Genomic DNA, 19,724 nt, shown 5'->3' with positions numbered 1-19,724 from the left:
AGATCACTCTCCGGTTGACTCCGGTACTCCACCAGGAACGAGAGGAGTAAGGTAAGTCAATGGGAGAGCGTCTCCTGTCGACCCAGTGCAGTCCAGACACCACAATAAGTTGATCTAATCTACGTCTACACCAGCTACATTATTCACGTAGCTGGAGTAGCGTAACTCGGGTCGACTTACCGGGATAGTGTCGACATAGCCTGCGAGAGCTACAATGCAGGGAGCTGTATGGATCTCAACTGTGATAGTGTGGCACAGAGAGAGAGAAATGAACTCTCAAGCAGGTCCAAGGCCATTAAGGTGTTGGTATTAAACCAATAAAGCACTAAAACTCCACCCAGAAACCCACAGGCAACCAGTGCAGATCTGGAGGGTGGCTGTTATGTGACTGAAACAGGATCCTCCACTTAACAAGCGGCATTCTGCATTTGTCAGATGGACTTAAGGTAGAGCCCCAAATGGAGCATATTGCAGTAGTCTAGCCTTGAGGTGACAGTCATGAATCACTGCATTGAGATTTGCTTTGGTAAGAAAAGATTACAGTGTCCTGGGCAATTGCAAAAGAAGAGAGCCATCGTTGCTATCACTGAATGGTGATCATCCAGTAGTAACTGAAAATCTAAACAGATTCCAAGGTTGTAAAAATAACTGCACATGGCAGAGAGATGTGCTTAATCAGAGGGACAGATACAGTTTTTGCCATATTTTCCATTTGTGTTCTCCAGCCTTCTACCCTCCCTTCCATTTTTGTCTGGCTATAACTTCAGCCAGCTTGCTCTCATCAATGTGTCACTGAGGGCATAATTTGGTTTGCAGAACCTTTATCACAGGTGGTGATGCATAAGAAGAAAATAAAAAATAGCTTGACTGTCAAAGCCTAGATTAGGTTGCCTGGCTGGCAGTCAGGAAAAAATAATTTCTTTACTTATAAACTGAGCACATTTGATATGGAGCCATTGGAAAGCATAAACCTGAAACCCTGCTAGTACAACAGAGGCAACTTTAGTCCTGCGGCTGCAGTAGCAGCCTGCTACTGCTCTCTGACTGATAATGAAGGATTCCTTTGCCCAAGTGCCTGCCAGGTTCCCTAATATACAGCCTCATTACATGTAGTCTTGGGTTATGCACTAAGATGGAGATTTGGCCCATATAGTTTACGTATTTAAATATCTACACAGCATCTAGCAGCATTTCTGTAGGCACAGAATGGTAGTCTCATTGTAAATAACTGTGTTCTCCTTGAAATTTGTTCCATGCATCCTCACTTTATTGACTAAAATTCAGATACATTACATCTACTATGTTCCCTTCCTCCAATAATTATGTAATTTGATCAAAATTAGTGGCCATGTTTATTTGGCATAACTTGTTCTTTAAATATACATGTCATCATTCCTGTTATCCGTATTCTCTAGATGTTTATCGATTCTTTCAATAATTGTTCCATATTTTTTCTAAAGATTGAAGTTAGATTTACCTGGTGACAATAATCAAAATCACTTTTCCATTTTTTTTTAAAGATGGAGCTCTTTGAATATTTGACCTACGTGTTTTTCTAATTGAGAGCATAGATGTGATTTTTTTTCCCCCAGTAATTTATTTTATAATCCAAATGCTCATACTGGACACTTTTTTTTTTCTTTAAGAGACTATTTTGGGCCGTTTCTGCTTTGCCTTTGCAAAAAAAAGTTTGTATACATTAAGGGGTATTGTCAAGTTAAAATCTAAACACTTTTTAAAAAATGTGTTAAACATTGTTTCCATTTGCCCCTGAAACCTCTTGCCAAGTGTTGTGGGGTTTTTTATAATAATTTTTAAAACAAATTCTCTCTCCCTTATTGCTGTGTGACAGGACTTGACTGTACAGGATAAACCATGGAGCTAATTGTGTATCTAGAGCTGTAGAATACATAGCCTGATTTTCAGTGGTGTTGATCCAGCTGTGGGTCCCACTGATTTCAGAGGGAGTGATGAGTACACGGTTCTTCCAAAAATCTGAACCAGAATAAACTGGGGGAGAGGAGGAGTAATATTTTCTCCAAATCTCTTTCAGTTACAGCAAATGTTACTTTTAATGCTAGTTGGTAAAACATTTGCAGACAGAAGTATGATTTTTGAAGTTGTGTCCCTTTCAAAACAAGTTTACAAGAAGTTTTGAACATTTCTGATGTGTTGTTTTTACCTTTTTAACTGCCTTCTCAATTACGTGCAGCAACGTCCATAATAATTGGCTTTCTAATGATGTTAACATATGGTACAGCTCTGTACTTTAAACTATGCTAGTGCACTGATAGTGTTTCAGTGTTGGAAATGTTCTGTGCTAATATTAGAGTACGGAAGGGACTAGTATGATTTGTGCAGTAGTTATAGTGACATTTGTTGTGAAGAATATTGTTCCTGAAAGTGGTAATTTATTCTTCCTTTCTTTATTGCTGCAGGCCACTTGTATCCAAACACAAGGTAAGAATTTGTTTTCCTTGATGCTGCTTTACCAATTGAAAATATGAGTAAGGGTATTTTTTAGTGTGCTTTGACATACTTTTTATAGAGTTGGTTTGGAAATTTTGTACAGAGTGTACTTCTCAAGTAATTGCAGTGTTTGAGTTTAAAATCACCAGTTACAGTAAGTGCTGTCCTGTTTTACAGCTAGTAACTACTGAAAAGTCCTTGGGAGGCAATCGTTTTGTACAATTAATGGGAGCAGAAGATTTAAAAGAAAGAGGGGCTGCTGCTTGTGATTCAGGTACATCTTGTATTGATTGTGTACATATTTTTAAATGTACTCCTGTTGATATTGTGCAGCTGTTGCATTTGGAGTTGAAGCACATAAAAGGAGCAGAAATGAGAGTGCACATCATTTTTGCAAACTTTAATTTTTCACAGCATATAATAAAGTATTTGCACAGCATAAAGAATAGTCTAAGTAGGGAATGGTCTTCGTAATAATTTACTTTAAAATATCCATTTTAAAATATTTTAATTTTTTGTGTGTTATATCAGTTCATATAACATACAAAGGGGCTATTCTTAATAGGTACAAATGTCATACTAGTGTCAACCCAATGATCCTCCAATATATAAAATGCCTGGCTAGCAAGAGATCTTGTTATAAATATTCTAAGTTGTGGCCATTAAATATAGTTTATTATTTAAAAGATCCACGTATAAAGCATTTTCCATACCAGCAAAGAAAAAATTAAGAAATGCATGTTTGGGAGTCTTAAAGAAAGAAAATGCAGCATTAATATTTGTTCAGGGTGATAACTGGAAGTGTCTCTCATCTTCACTTCCCTTTTCTGCAAGGACACAGTAATGCTGTATTTGAGGATTGCCCACATAGTGTAATTGCATGGGAACGGAGAAGGAAGATAGTTTTTAAGCTATTTCACCCTAATACATCTTTCCTCGCTATGAGCAAAGATTTTTGAATGTTCCTGGGGTAGATGGTGAGAGTTAAAGTGTCTAAATTCAGTGCGTTTCTCTCTCCAGTGGCAACTGCCATCATCCAAGAGATTTTTGGGGGGGGCTCAGGAGCTAGGAAGTAATGATGGTGTCAGAGGACCACTGCTTCTCTACACACTACGGGTCTCTTCTCCTTCCATTCCACACCCCTTACTATCACTACCACGATCCACAAATGCAGTTATCTTTCTGTTTGGGTTCTTATAGTGTATCCACCACTGTGGCATCTAAGCTCATTCACAAGGCTGAAGAAAGTGCTATCAGCTATCGTAATTTTATCATGAGTCTTGTAATGGTTGGTATATTTCTTACAACCCTGAGTTCCTGAAATCAGGAGATTGCATGAGAATCTCCAATTGCCTTCTGCTTTTTAAGTAAGTTTATAACCCTTATGGTTGCAAAGAAAAGCTTAAAAACATGAAGCGACTGCAGCCTGAAGGTTCAGAAACCCAAAAGAACCCAAAATTTATTATTTTTATTGCTGGTTGGAAAACAGAATTTCTGTTCCACAAGAAATTCTGACATTTCTAAATTTTGCTTTTTTTTCTGAATCAGAACGCAAGGCAAAACTTTCCTGCAGAACAGAAATTCTGAAAAATTTCAATTCAGACCCATCAAAATATTTTCTTTGATAATGTCAAAACTTTATAATGTAAAATATAAAATATTTGTATATAAAAATTTATAGTAATATAAAAATCAAAACAAATAAAATGAAATAGTCGAAACAATTTATTTAGACTTTATTCCCTCTGAAATTTTGTGAAAATTGACAAGTTCCCTCAAAATATTTACATTTTGACAAAATTGTGTTTCCACTGGAAAACTGTACCATCAAAAACATTCCAGACAAGCTCTGATAGTTGTTTAAAAACATCATGATTTTGGAGGGCCTGACTAATGATTTTTGAATGCTGAGGTTGGCAATACTGTGAAGAGTGTTTATGTAACTTCCTCCCCACCCCCCAGGCTGGCACATTTCTTTGGGAAGCAGTGGATGTGTGTTCTTGGCCCTCACACTGGCAGATCTCTTTAGGAGGAGAGTGACTTTTAATAAAAGTCTATCTTAATCAGCTATTGTTGCCTCCCACACTTCAGGCATGTCAGCAGCAGGGGGCAGCATGTTCTTCTGAAGCCATAAAGAAGAGAATTATGGGTGGGTGGGGGAGGAAAGATAAAATTAATATAAATACATTTGCCAGAATAAAGACTGTCACATTTTTTAAATAGCCTGGAGAGACATGGGAAACTAAAAAGCCACTTTTGTTTCATCTGTTAGTTGGCTGTCTCTGCTCACTTGGCTTTTAGAGGCAAGAATGTGACTATGGTAGTAAGAAAGGAGAGGGAAACTTCCAAGGGGTTTGAAGAGGACCTTCGTGAGAGTATAAATTGCCAAATTAAGAGGTTGTCTACAAGGGGAAATGGCCCGGAATAGCTATTGTAAAATAGTGCCCCATGGGGACATTCGAGATTAAGTGGATTAAACTACATTGTATGGAATTAACGTGTCCACATGGGAATCTATTGTGGCATAACAATTCCACAATAGCTATTCTGAGACATTTCCCAAGTAGACAAGCCATTGATTTGGTCATTTATAAACTCATTAAGGCTCTTTTCCAAAGTGGATTAAGCTAAACAGTATAAAGGCACTCTTAGGCTATTTGTACACTTACAGTAGCATGTAGAGTACATATACTGCATGCCGCCCCTCCCGTCCGTCCCTCCTCCCCCCAGCATGGGTATAAATAGCACTGTAGATGGTGAGGCATGGATTAGGCAAGTAGAGTAGACACACCAGAACCTTAAGGGTGTGTACCCTACACCGTTTTCTAAATGCCCAAGCAGTGCCTCCCCCATCTACACTGCTGTGTTTAGCAGTGTAGTGTCCGACTGCTTGCAGCCTTTTCCTACCATGGGAAAATCTCTGGCACGGGAGAGGCAGCAGGGAACGGCTCCAGCAGCTCCCAACTGCTGGAGCCTTTCCAGGCTCTGACAGCAGGGAAAGCTTCCACCAGCTGTCCACTGCCGGAGCCTTTCCCTGTTGCAGGGAAAGGCTCTGGCAGTGGGGAAGGACTCTTGCAGGGGTAGGCAGCGGGAAAAGGCTCCAGTAGCAGGAAATTGCCTAAGCCTTTCCCCACTGCCATCCCACCTGCTGGAGCCTTTCACTGCCACATGTAGCTACCCACCATAGCATGGATTCAGCCTGCTTTTCACTGTAGCTTGTAGCTACGTGTACCCTACTTGCCACTGCCAGTGTTCACAAGGCTTTAGTGTGGAATAAGTGTATCCACATGGGGAGAGAGTGTGGAATAGCTATTGTGCTTTATTTTCAGACCCTAGCTTATTTTGCAATAGTTTCTCCTTCTAGACAAGCCCAAAGACTCCACTTATCTACCATGTCTAGAGTGGGGGATCGGGGCATGTGTGTGTTGTCTGTGTACATATATAAAACCTTAGTTATGTAATGTAGGTAAAATATATACTGTGGTAGCATCCTTGAAAGAAAATGCCACTTCTTCATTAATCTAAATCACACTTGGCTGGATTCATCCATTGCATGCGCAAGGGAATGCAATTTTTGCCTTTGAAGACAGTTGGCTCCAAGGAGGATTCGCCATTATTCTCCCCTCGAGATTCTTCCTAGGAAAGCAGCTTTAAACTCCAGCCAGGCCTCTATAAGAACTGAACTGGCTGAGGATGGTGGGGGATGCATAGATTCCCCTATTTTACAGCCTTTGTGCTGCTGTAACCCCTTCCTCTCATGCAGTTTCTGCTGCCAGGGTCCTGGAGCTTTATTTCTGCCAGCTGAATGAATCAGGGCCTCTAAACCTGTGTATTGCTCTTAAAATAGTAGAGTTGGAGCACATACTGTATCTATTCATTCTTTCAGCACCTGTCTGAAAGTCTTAATACCTTCCTGTTGTAATTCGAAATGGCCAAAACCCTGCATATTTGTCTTGTGTGCAAACTCTCTTGAATGAAATAATAAATAATGAATTTAGTAAAATATTTTACAAACTGTTTATTGCACCCAATGCAGCATGTATGATTACCTGCCCTGTGGGCAGGTGGCATATCTGTGCATTCAATCAAGGGGCTCCTAGCCCTCAGAGACCGTGTACGGGCTTTGGAGGCCAGGGTGACTGAGTTGGAGGAGCTAAGGGAGACAGAGAGGTACATAGATGAGACTTTCCAGGACACAGTAGAATGGTCCCAACCCTGGTCTGACAGCTTCTGTGCTGTTGAGGAGGATGAAAATCTCAGGGAAGGAGAGCATCTAACTGGAGCGGAGGGAAACGATCCCATAGTTGGGATCGTCCTTCCAGATGATGATGTGGTATCCTTTCACACTGAGGATACCTCTCCAGTGGGAGGAAACTCCAGTTATTAGGAAAAGACAGGTATTGGTAGTGGGCAATTCGATCATTAGAAACATAGATAGCTGGGTTTGTGATGACCAGGAGAAACACCTAGTGACTTTCCTGCCTGGTGCGAAGATTGCAGATCTCTCGAGACTTCTAGATAGACTTATGTGTAGTGCTGGGGAGGAGCCGTTGTCTGTGGTACATGTAGGTACCAATGACATAGGGAAGGATAGGAGAGAGGTCCTGGAGGCCAAATTTAGTCTGCTAGGTAAGAGATTGAAGTCCAGGACCTCCATGGTAGCATTCTCTGAAATCTTCCAGTTCCATGCACAGGGCCAGTTAGACAGGCAGAACTGCAGAGTCTCAATGCGTGGATGAGACGATGGTGTAGGGAGGAGGAGTTTAGATTTATTAGGACCTGGGGAAACTTTTGGGAAAGGGGAAGCCTATATAGGAAGGATGGGCTCCACCTAAACCAAAATGGAACCAGATTGCTGGCGCTTAAAATTATAAAGGTCATAGAGCAGTTTTTAAACTAAGGGCTGGGGGAAAGCTGACAGGTGCAGAGGAGCACATGTATGTCCTAATAAGGAGAAGAAGATGGAAGATGATAAAATGCAGGTAGGATCTGATGAGAAACAGTCAAATGAAAAAAGTCCCATTCAATTACATCATGTAATGGCAGGCAGCTAAAAAGTGACAAGTTTATAAAGTGCTTATATACCAATGCTAGAAATCTAAATAATAAGGTCGGTGAATTAGAGTGCCTCACATTAAATGAGAATATTGATATAATAGGCATCACCAAAACTTGGTGGAATGAGGATAATCAAAGGGACACAGTAATACCAGGGTACAAAATATATTGGAAGGACAGAACAGGTCGTGCTGGTCGGGGAGTGGCACTATATGTGAAAGAAAGTGTAGAATCAAATGAAGTAAAAATCTTAAATGAACCAAACTGTACCATAGAATCTCTGGATAGTAATTCCATCATTGAATAATAAGACTATAGGAGTAGGGATATATTACAGACCACCTGACCAGAATGGTGATCGTGACTGTGAAATTCTCAGGGAGATTAGAGAAGCTATTAAAATAAAAAACTCAATAATAATGGAGGATTACAAGTATCCCCATATTGACTGGGTACATGTCACCTCAGGAAGAGATGCAGAGATAGTTTCTTGACACCTTAAATGACTGCTTCTTGGAGCAGCTAGTCCTGGAACCCACAAGAGGAGAGGCAATTCTTGATTTAGTCCTATGTGGAGCACAGGATCAGGTCCAAGAGGTGAATATAGCTGGACTGCTTGGTAATAGTGACCATAATATAATTAAATTTAACATCGCTGTGGTGGGGAAAACACCACAGTGGCCCAACACTGTAGCATTTAATTTCAGAAAGGGGAACTACACAAAAATGAGGAGGTTAGTTAAACAGAAATTAAAAGGTACAGCACCAAAAGTAAAATCCCAGCAAGCTGCATGGAAACTTTTTAAAGACATCATAATAGTGGCTCAACTTAAATGTAGACCCCCAAATTAAAAAACATAGCAAGAGAACCAAAAGAGAACCACCGTGGCTAAATAACAATGAAAAAGAAAAAGTGAGAGGCAAAAAAGCATCCTTTAAAAAGTGGAGGTTAAATCCTAATGAGGAAAATAGAAAGGAGCATAAACTCTGACAATGAAGTGTAAAAATATAATTAGGAAGGCCAAAAAAGAATTTGAAGAACAGCTAGCCAAAGACTCAGAAAGTAATAGCAAAAAAATTTTTTAGGTACATCAGAAGCAGGAAGCCTGCTAAACAATAAAGGGGGCCACTGGATGATTGAGATGATAAAGGAGCACTCAAGGATGATAAGGCCATTGCGGAGAAACTAAATGAATTTGTCTTCACGGTTGAGGATGTGAGGAAGATTCCCAAATCTGAGCCATTCTTTTTAGGTGACAAATCTGAGGAACTGTCCCAGATTAAGGTGTCATTAGAGGAGGTTTTGGAACAAATTGATAAACTAAACCAGGGGTGGCCAACCTGTGGCTCCGGAGCCACATGCGGCTCTTCAGAAGTTAATATGCGGCTCCTTGTACAGGCACTGACTCTGGGGCTGGAGCTACAGGCGCCAACTTTCCAAAGTGTCAGGGGGTGCTCACTGCTCAACCCCTGGCTCTGCCACAGGCCCTGCCCCCACTCCACCCCTTCCCACCCCCTCCTCTGAGCCTGCCATGCCCTTGCTCCTTCCCCCCAGAGCCTCCTGCACGCCACGAAACAGCTGATTGGGAGTTGTGGGGAGGGAGGGGGAGGCGCTGATTGGTGAGGCTGCCGGTAGGTAGGAGGCGCTGGAAAGGGGGGGGGGAAGGAGCTGTTGGGGGGCTGCTGACTTATTACTATGGCTCTTTGGCAATGTACATTGGTAAATTCTGGCTCCTTCTCAGGCTCAGGTTGGCCACCTCTGAACTAAACAGTAATAAATCACCAGGACCAGATGGCATTCACCCAAGAGTTCTGAAGGAACTCAAATGTGAAATTGCAGGACTATTAACTGTCGTCTATAACCTATCGTTTAAATCAGCTTCTGTACCAAATGACTGGAAGATAGCTAATGTGATGCCAATTTTTAAAAAGGGCTTCAGAGGTGATTCTGGAAATTACAGGCCGGTAAGCTAAAAGGTGTGTGAGTTGTCCAAACAAACATTTTTAAATATTCCCAAGGAAGCTACAAAAAAACTCCCCAAAATTTTACATGAACATTAAAGGGGATCATAAGATCTCACTTTCCTGGGTCTCTGTTTATGCCTCATAATGCTAGAAGCATTTCTTACTTTCTTATGTACAGAATACTATTTTTCTAGACTGAGTTTTTGCTTCCATAAGTGAATTTAGTTCTAATTTTTGGTTATTTTGGATGCCTCTGGTTTTGGGTATCCGACATGACACCTTAAAGGAGCCTGATTTTTAGAGAGCAGGTTCTCATCACTTCTGAAAATCAGCTGCCTTTAGGGCAACTTGAATTGGTCTTGCGTCTGATGAAGTGGGCATTCAGCCATGAAAGCATATGCTCCAATACTTCTGTTAGTCTTAAAGGTGCCACAGGACCCTCTGTTGCTTTTTGAATTGGACACTCTCTCAAAAAAATGAGCTACTCAAAATCACTAGTCACTCTTGAAAATATAGGCCTTAATATTCATAAAAAGACCGACAGCACTGGACATTGAAGTCCTCTATCTCTAGTACAGTTACAGCATAGACACACAGTGTAGGCTTCCCCACACAGACATATCTATCTGTTTCAACCCTGACCTCAAGGGGCCGTCCTGCATGGTAAAGAGGCTGATTTAATTTCCATGTCCATTTAATCTTTGGTGTTCCTACTTGCCAACAAAGGTGCCTGTTGTAACATGGTCATATCAACTGGGAAAAATTGACAGATGGTAACAAAATCCTGCTATTGACAATCTGGGCTGTATTTGAACTGGTGACTTATACATGTAGAGCTCAGTATCCCATTACAAACCCCTCAGCTTTCTTGTCCTTTGTGCCTAATTTTCAAAACCGTCTCTCTCATACCCATTTCTTCTTTCTATCCTATATAATTAGCTTCTGTGTATCCCTTCAATCTATCAACGTTCTGATTTTTATTCATCCTCAAGTAGGCTGCATGGTCTTTTATATAATTTCTAACCTTACTTTTCATTTTCAGCTAGTATTTCATTAAGTTTTAAAATATGAGGATTATCATCAAACATAATCTTTCCTTGCTTTAAGACAGAGAAATTCAACCGTGTTTCAAATATATTTGAGAGCTGAGCAGAGGAGGCAGTGCTCTTTTCCAGGGCAGGTTTACACTAGAGTTCAGGTTTGACACAAAATCCATAGCAAGCATGGATTCAGATTGAATGGCTTAAGAATCTTGTGACACTTCAGCAGGAAATGATGGAAATTTCTGGGGCCGCTTGATATTTCTTCCATCAACTTGATCCATAGACCCTTTTGCTTTTGACTCTGAACCAAAAATTCAATTAAGTAGATTTTGTGTTTAGGAATTTGTTGTGTATTATTATTATTATTATTTATTATTACAATAACTTCTATAATACAGACCTTATTCTAGGTGGCTCTGTATAAACATGTAATAAAAAAAGTCTGTTGAATAGAGATTGCTTTGTCATTTGAATCTCAGGCACTCCCTTTTTCTCTCCCCAAAACTGGATGAGGGGGAAGAAGGTTGGATTTGAGGTTCCAGTTAAGGCCCATGTCTAATAATTTTAGGCACAACTCAGACTAGCTTTTTGATCTTCCGCTACATGAACATATTGTATTGGCACTGAATGTACTATTTCTTAAATTCCTACTTTGTTAGAAATAAATAATTATTGAATTATAAGTTCTTTAACCTACCGATAAATAATTTACCAACATTTCCTAACCAAAAATGAGTGTAACTCTAAACTCTTTTGAATTTACAGTGTTTGTGTATTATTGTTCTCACTTCTCTCTAAAATAAAGTTCCATAACAGCTCAGTAAACAGAGATCATTCTCCCTTGGTAATTTATATTGAAAATATCTGAAACCAAACATAAGCTAAATCCAAATTGTATTTGTGGTTTTTATATATAACCCAAACTGGCTACCCATATAGAAGTCCATAAAAGCAATTTTAGCTGTGTAATTTATTATCTATGAATATTGTAATCAAATATTTTATTTTACTTTGCATTAACTTAAGGAAATAGTTTAATATTAAAGACGAAGGACCATATGGAAAACACATTCAATTCTTGTGATTTTAGGCTTTTTAAAAAATGCACCTACGTACCTCAGTGAAATGTGATAACAGTATCTGAGTTACCCATTGCAGTGGAACCAGGAAAAAAATTTCTTCTGTAGTTTTGACATCATATCCCTCTTCCCTCCCCACCCTTCCTTCTAGAAATCTTGGAATAATCTACATGTAGTTCCTTGCATGAAATATGTTTGAGAGGGAAATTAGGCCCTTATTTCTTGAAGCACGTAAGAACATTCTTTACTTTAAGCATGTGAGTAATCCCATCCCTTTTCAGCAAAACACTTAAGCATTTTCTTAACTTTAAACATTCACTTAAGTGCTTTGCTGAATTGGGGTCTTATTTATGATTTATTCTGGGTGTTTTATGTTTTCTACTAACTGGAGCAGCACTGTCTGCACTAGAGGGGAATTTATTCTGAAAGATTTGTGTGCAGTGTTATCAAGTCATAGTACGCTCTTTCGACACACTATTGATGTTTTGAATCATTTTAAAATGCTGGAACTGTCTTCCTGTTGCATTTAGATACTGAAACTTGGCCTGGCATTGGACCAAGAAAAGAAAACCAGCACAGAGAGAGAAAGATGAGTGAGAGCTCCCTGTGTGATAATAAAACTGATAGGCTTACAGAAGCAGCACGTCTTCAAGTAGCTGCAGGGAAGGACCACATGGAGGAGCAGCACTGCAGTGCTGAATCAACACTGGAGCCACACACCCAGTCTATAGGGACAGTGGGCAGGCCTTGTTCTGACTGTTTATCATCTGGGGATGCTGGTAAAGATAACAGTTTGCAGCCGAGAGAGAAGCAGTTCTCTAAGGATGTGGCAAAAATAGAAGACGTGGCTAAGGAGCCTGGAGTGGAACTCTCTGGTGAGCCAATGGTAGACACCTTAGTTTTAACGGACGCTGATTATATCCCTCCTGATTTGATTTCTAAAGATGAAAATGTACAAGCTGAAAGAAATGTTCTCAGGTCAAAACACCGTGCAGGCTCTACTGAGACTGCCAGAAGCCAGCTAGGAAATAGTGCATTAAACCAGCAGCAGCAGAAGCCTGGTTTAGGAGATGAGGATGGAAAATCCCCACAGGACAGAACTGCATCAAACATTTGTGAAAACATGTGTTCTGGAAGTAACAAAGCACCTGAACATATCAGTCCTGCACATCCAAAAGTATGCAAGGGACTGCAAGAGATGGCAAGGCAGCAGGAGGAGGAGGTAAATAATGACGAACTGGAAGATTTTTTTGGCAGATTCTTAAATGGTAGCATAAAAGACACTGAAGAATCCCTTGCAAATTTAGAAAACCAAGAGGACTCTGAAACTCTCCCAGATATTCCACTGGAACAAGCATCATACAGCTCAACAGAAGCTTTATTATTAGATGACAGCTTTTCTTCGCTCGATGAACTTGCAAAAAGGATAGAGATTGCAGAGGTAAACACTGAGAAAACTATAAAAACTTTAAAAAAATGTATTGAATTTATTATAATCTTAGAAATTGATGCCTTCTTTAAAATGTGTGTTAAATATATATCCCTACACATCACTTCCTTATTTTTAATATGAAAACTAAATTTGTTTTTATTCTTCATCTGAATTGATTAATAGCCTGATTGTTTTTTCCAGAGATACTTAGCATCCACAGCTCCCACAGAAGTTCACGGGAGTTGTTGGGGGCTCAGCACCTCTGAAAATCAGACTCTCACTCTATATCAATATGAAATATTCTTACCATTATTATTTTATACACAGAGACTGCTATTAGGAGTGCTGAGAAATCATAATAACTTCTTCCCTTGTAATTTTATACAAAGAAGTTGCACAGTAAATGGCAGGTGACGTAAATTATCTTCCTTTAATTGAGTGTTAATCATTCTTATTCATTGATAGAGTAAAACTTGTTTTTCACTGCCCATTCCCATAGGTGAGTAACAGAAGAGAGGGGAATTACCTATATAATTACTGTGTGACACTTTTTTATACATCTCTTTATATGGTCTTAAATAAGAACAGGGAAACTAAAACAGGAAGAAATCTTCCCTGACGTATTTTATTTATGTACTTATAATTTTCCTAACCTCTGTCAATTCTGTTGTTCAAACAACAGTAATTAGGAGCCTCAGGGTTTGGTCAATGGAACCATTAGCGCTGTACTAGTATGGCCCATAATGAGGATCAACAATTCTAAAGATCAAAAGGTCTTCTAAAATACTTAAAAATAGAAGGCAAAATTCTGCCCTAATTCCTTTGAGCCCCATTACAGGAATGTAGGATGTTAGGGATTAAGCAGAGGTTTCCTCAGCCATTATGCTTATGCATGTGGCAGATGAAAGGCCTGGGATAGCATGTAGTATTGGTATCCCTATGCATTCAAAAATCATGACTCAGGCCTCCAAAATCATGAACTATTAAAAATAATACTTAGGATTCTTTTTTTGTTTGTCTTCTGTTGTTTCAACCTTTAGGGTATACTTAGTTCATGTTTTCAGGCTTTTGTCTACAACCATGAAGGCTAGAAACTTTTTTTTTTTTTTTTAAACGAAAGCTGATATTCTCACATAATCATGCGATTCCAGCAGCTGGGGTTTTGAGAAAGGCCTGCATTACTATAGTATCTGAGTCTCTCACAATCTTTAAAGTGTAGGAAAGTGCTATAAACTCCGTTTTACAGATGGGGAACTTAAACTAAGAGATCAAGGCCACACAGGAAGCTTGTGGCAGACCAGAGAATTGAATGCTGGACTCCCCAGTCCCAGGCTAGTGCCCTAACCACTGGATCATCCATCCTCTCTATTGTGAGATGCATGATAAAATCGCAAGAGTTGTCAGTATAGTACAGAGTTTGCCCCAAAGGTCTCCTTACTTCTGCTCCAAGATTGAGTACCCTGCACTCCTCCAGTGCCTCCTGCATGAGATCAGGAAGCTCACTGGGTACCCGGGCTGAGCCACGTTCATTTAGTTGGCTGACCTCAGCTCTTTGGATTCAATAGGGATCACACACATGCTTAACATTATGCATGTTGGTCAAATGTCTGACGAATCAGGGCCTGAATTTGCACATGGAAACACCTAATTTGCACGCATCATTGAACTAAATATTCTGCTCATTTGCATGTGCAAAACTCTGTGTATAAACTGAGACTGCTTTGGAAAATTTGTAAAGTATATCTTACAGATAGTCCAGTCCAACCCCCGTGGATATATAGAAGAAGAGCCCCTTAAATATCATCCCTCAGTGTTGGGTACCTTCTGGAAATTGAATATATTGAGCTACACAGCTAACACATTTATTTTAATATAGAAAGGAGTCCTAAATAAATTTTATAGCAGTTTAAACATACTTGGTCTAACAATTTTTTTTTTACCCAGTTTCTTCACCAAAACTAGACCTGTGCTGGCCCAGTGAACTGATGATATTGCTTTCTGATGAGAAATCTTGTTTGATTCCTGGTTTCATTCTGTTCCCAGGGCTTTAAGTGCTGTGGCAGCACTACTGAGTCTCTGGAGAGGGAAGAGAGTACCTTGCATAACTCAATAACAATTCTCTCTTGCCAAATAAGGAGCAATGTTGGTTCACTCCAAAGAGTCTTTTTCCAGTCATCCTTCACAGGAGACCTGAGCTTGTGAGGTATAAATCAGGGGGAAAAGGCAGAGTGGAATTAGTCTCAAAAAAGTTACAATGTGTAGTATGCAGGATCTTACACTGTTCTGAGATGCCTGCAATTGTTAGACTAAGCAGGGTGAGTTAAGGACAGTATAGCCCATCTGTATTCAGTTTCCTTGTGTGGTTTTTTTTTTCCAGTTAATCTTGCCACTTCATGTTATTTTAGGGCTTAATTTTCAGAAGTGCTAAGAACCCACAACTTCAGTGGAAGAGAACAGAATCTCCCAAGTGCTTGACACTTCTGAGAAATCAGCCCCTTAATTTGTTTCTATTGTTAATTTCCTTTAATACAAATAATAAATAATAAAATTTTGATTTTTTTTGTTAGCAGTACTGTTACAAATAATTTAAATTAAGATATCATTAACATTTTGACAAGTCAACAGATCTTTGCACTCAATATGTAATTTCTCCCACTGTTGTCATGAAACGTGTGAAGTTGGTTTATGCAAAAAGTATGAGAAGTATATATTGACATGATATTCTGGGAAGCAAATACTTGGAAAATGGATTAGCATTTCAATGTGTTATATTTAGAAAGCAAAAATCCTTGCACAAATTTCACAGTGGGAATGGAAAAACAAAACCATTTAATTAATCCTATAGTTAAGGCCCTACCAAATTCACGGCCACGAAAAACACATCACCGGCCATGAAATCTGGTCTCCCCCCTTGAACTCTGGTCTTTTGTGTCCTTTTATCCTATACTATACCGATTTCACGGGGGAGACCAGCATTTCTCAAATTGGGGGTCTTGGCCCAAAAGGGAGTTGCAGGGGGGTCGCAAGGTTATTTTAGGGGAGATTGTGGTATTGCCACCCTTACTTCTGTGCAGCCTTCAGAGCTGGGCTGTCAGAGAGTGGTGTCTGTTGGCCAGGTGCCCAGCTCTGAAGGCAACTTCCCGCCAGCAGCAGCACAGAAGTAAGGGTGGCAATGCCATACCAGGCCATCCTTACTTCTGCACTGCTGCTGGCAGTGGCTCTGCCTTCAGAGCTGAGCTCCCAGCCAGCAGCCGCCACTCTCCAGCTGCCTATCTCTGAAGGCAGCGCCACCAGCAGCAGCAGCGCAGAAGGGTAGCAGTACCACAACCCCCCCCCCACAATAAACTTGCAACCTCCCCTCCCCACAACTCCTTTTTGTATCAGGACCCCTACAATTACAACACCGTGACATTTCAGATTTAAATAGCTGAAATAATGAAATGTACAATTTTTTAAATTCTGTGACCATGAAATTGACCAAAATGGACAGTGAATTTGGTAGGGCCCTGCCTATTGTGGACTACAAAGTACTGGATGGGTCAATCTGATCAGAGTAAAATTGATCATGGAGCAAGTCTCAGCAGGAATAAAACACAGATTAGTTGGAAAGGAAATGGGAAATGATTATTATTTCAAAATAAGTTGCATAGACTTACCCTACCATATGGTTTGTATCTATTTGGTATTATTGTCTGGGTCTAGTGACACTGTAACTTAGATTTAAATAAATTATTGAACATAAAAAATCATTATATATATATATAAAAAGCATACATGCATATTCTTGTAATATTTATAGTAAAGAGGTTTTTTTTATTACCCCTATATTTGGATCAGAGAATTATTTCACGCAGTACCCCCCATTACATTCTAAGTCTGAATTCAAATACTAATTATAAAAATAAAATGGAGAGTTTCTACTTTTATTTCAGGCATTTATACATGGTGGCCATTTTCTCGGGACTTGGGAACCTCACAATAAATGTAAAAAAATTGCTAAATGTTGGTCTTTCCAAGCAAAAACACAATAAATCTTGAACACCCTACCAGGCAGACAGAAGTTGGAACAAGCATATAGCCTAACAAAGGGCCTTGAAGTTCACTGAACTTGGGCTCTGGAAGAGGTTTCAGAGATTTCAGAGGTGGAAGGCCCTCTTCTCAAGTCAGCTTGCTACTATTTCTGAAAGGATCAAGAATTGACAACAAGAGCAGCTGAACAGATTGTAACCACAATCAGACAGAATTAAAGGTACCACTCGGTCATCATTTCACCTGTCGTTAAAGGGTCAGACTCTCACATAATGTAAGCAGATGCAATTTGACCTATAAGGTCTATGTTTACATTATACACTTCCTGTTTGAGTGGCCAGATTCTTTGGATGATATTAGGGCCATTACACAGAGATCAATTGTGTCCCCATCTCTACCAACAAGGTCCAAAGACGACACCATGTTGAGATTCCTTATTGTTGTATATAGCCCTTATCCTGTAGATTAGAGTTAAATGGAACTATTCCTGTACATAAAATTGTTCACATGTGTAAACATTGGTAGGATCAGGACCGCTACTGCTATGTACTGAAGCCCAGGTAACCATCTGATGAGTTTCTTAGAAAAGAATGGTTAGATGGCATTTAAATATAATATGAACAGCAGCTAGTGAACCTACCCAGTAGCCCCTTTTTGAAGTTTAATAATTAATATGTCTTGTGTATTTTTTGCTAATATAGCAAGAGATTTGGTCCACTTCAGAATGAAACTGCTAATAGCTTAACTATGTAGTCTTGCCTTTGGCAGTTTGTCAACACTTATTGATTAATGCATTTTTTAAAATAACGTATATATTGAATAAAACTAAAATGATAGACTTCTGTCATATAACTGTTTAAGAAGTAAGCATCATAGATAAATTACAGCAAGCTTGTGTCTTAGGACAATTTACTGTTTTTAAACCAAAGTATTCGTGAATGCTTTGGGCCCTTTTGATTAGATCTCCATTAAAGGTCCTGGCAAAACTTTTGTCAAAATTATCTCTGTATATGCTGTGAATGATCCCAATAGACAGACTAAGAGCGGCATTAGTACATTAGTTTAAAGCTTTTTTCTTAAGTTTTCAAGGTACAAGTGCCCATTTTCAGAACTGGACCCAAGTGGTGTGTCCATAAAATCTGTGATATTTGGGAAGAAATTAATTCTGTGAGTAAGAAATTAGGTATTTTGAATTCTGTACCAAATGCTGATACCAATAGGGTGGAAAGGAAAGTAATTTCATTAGCACTTGCTTTTAGGTGCCTAGCAGTCTTGATTTGCAATCTTTTTTCACCCAGCATGTTATGCTTGTGTTGATTTGTAAAGTCCACCACCCTCAGGGTTTTTTATTTCATGTAGACAGTTTCCATTCAGTCTTACTCATTGCAGAAAAGAGGAAAAGCTACTAAAACATTTAGCAAAGAATGAGTTACAAAATAAGAATAGCTATAGGTTAATAGATGGCCCAAAAGACTGCAATTCACTCATGGGTCTTTGTTGGTATCCTCCATAGTAATGGTAAAAACTCAGGTCAAAAGATGTGTTAAGGGCAGCAGAGCCCTGAGAGTGAATTCAGTCACACAGTCATGTCAAAGTCATCTATTGTTGATTATATAACCTAAAGTTTAAAAAAAAGTTTTAACGTTTCAATTGCCTTCTGTTTTATGCTAAACCCAGGGTTGTGAGTTCAATCCTTGAGGGAGCCATTTAGAGATCTGGGGCAAAAATCTGTCTGGGGATTGGTCCTGCTTTAAGCAGGCGGTTGGACTGGATGACCTCCTGAGGTCCCTTCCAACCCTGATATTCTATGATTCTATGTAGGGCCTTCTTTTGCTGGGAGCCCTTTATGAAACACAGAGGTAGTCACAGTGGTGCCTGGAGACCAGTTGCAAGCCAAAATTATGGTCCATGCTAGCCAGATAATTTTGACTGCAGAGTCCCAGTCAAATCTAATTCAGATAATTGCTTCTACCTATCTAAATTCCTCCTGCAGTCAATACTGAAAAAGTTACCTGTAAATTCCCCACCTAAAAATTGTTGTGGAAAACATTTGGTGCAGTATGACTCTTCCATTCCATCCCATTTCAATGGTGAGTAAGTGATCTGCATATAAACAGTTTGTAAAATGCTTTGGGATCTTTCAGGATGAAAGGTACAATAGAAAACTAAATTAAAATTATTTTAGTTGAATGAAACTGTGTGTGTTCCAGTAGGATAGTTCCAGTTCTTGAGTGGCTTTCTAGATACAGTGCAAATAACCTTTTATTACTTAATAAAAGAAGAAAAGAGAGGGTGTAAACATCTGCAATAAGCAAGTTTCAATGGAGAGTATGGCTAGATTTGGTAGATAAAGATGGCAGTCTGGACAAAGTGATATTGGATATGTTAATTCCGTTATGGTAATAGATTCTGTTTGTATGGTGCCTGGGAGCCATAGCTTTGTAGGCGATTTGCAAAGCAAATAATTAAAATATGAATTATTTTATATATATATATATATATATATATATATATATATATATATATATATATATAGGACTAAGGCTAGGTCAACACTGTCCCCCTCCCCTCCCCCCCAGTGTAGACCTAGCCTTAGTCCTTTATATATTAGAACTAAAATCTTAAAATCAGTCCCTATAACAAAAGGCA

General features: G+C 39.3%; 1 protein-coding gene across 2 annotated transcripts in view; it reads left to right on the top strand.

Annotated features, from left to right (window-relative positions):
* Positions 1–19,724, top strand: part of CNST (consortin, connexin sorting protein) — a 96,181-nt gene that overhangs the window by 61,065 nt on the left and 15,392 nt on the right. For both annotated transcript variants that reach the window (XM_034764981.1, XM_034764983.1), the window contains exons 9-11: positions 2,439–2,460; positions 2,647–2,743; positions 12,145–13,055. In XM_034764981.1, the coding sequence (XP_034620872.1) occupies positions 2,439–2,460; positions 2,647–2,743; positions 12,145–13,055 (1,030 nt within the window). The remainder of the gene's footprint in view (positions 1–2,438; positions 2,461–2,646; positions 2,744–12,144; positions 13,056–19,724) is intronic.

Source organism: Trachemys scripta, chromosome 3 (genome assembly GCF_013100865.1).
Source record: "Trachemys scripta elegans isolate TJP31775 chromosome 3, CAS_Tse_1.0, whole genome shotgun sequence".
NCBI lineage: Eukaryota > Metazoa > Chordata > Testudines > Emydidae > Trachemys > Trachemys scripta.
Note: the sequence above shows the minus strand (reverse complement) of the source record. Positions and strands in the feature narration are given on the sequence as shown.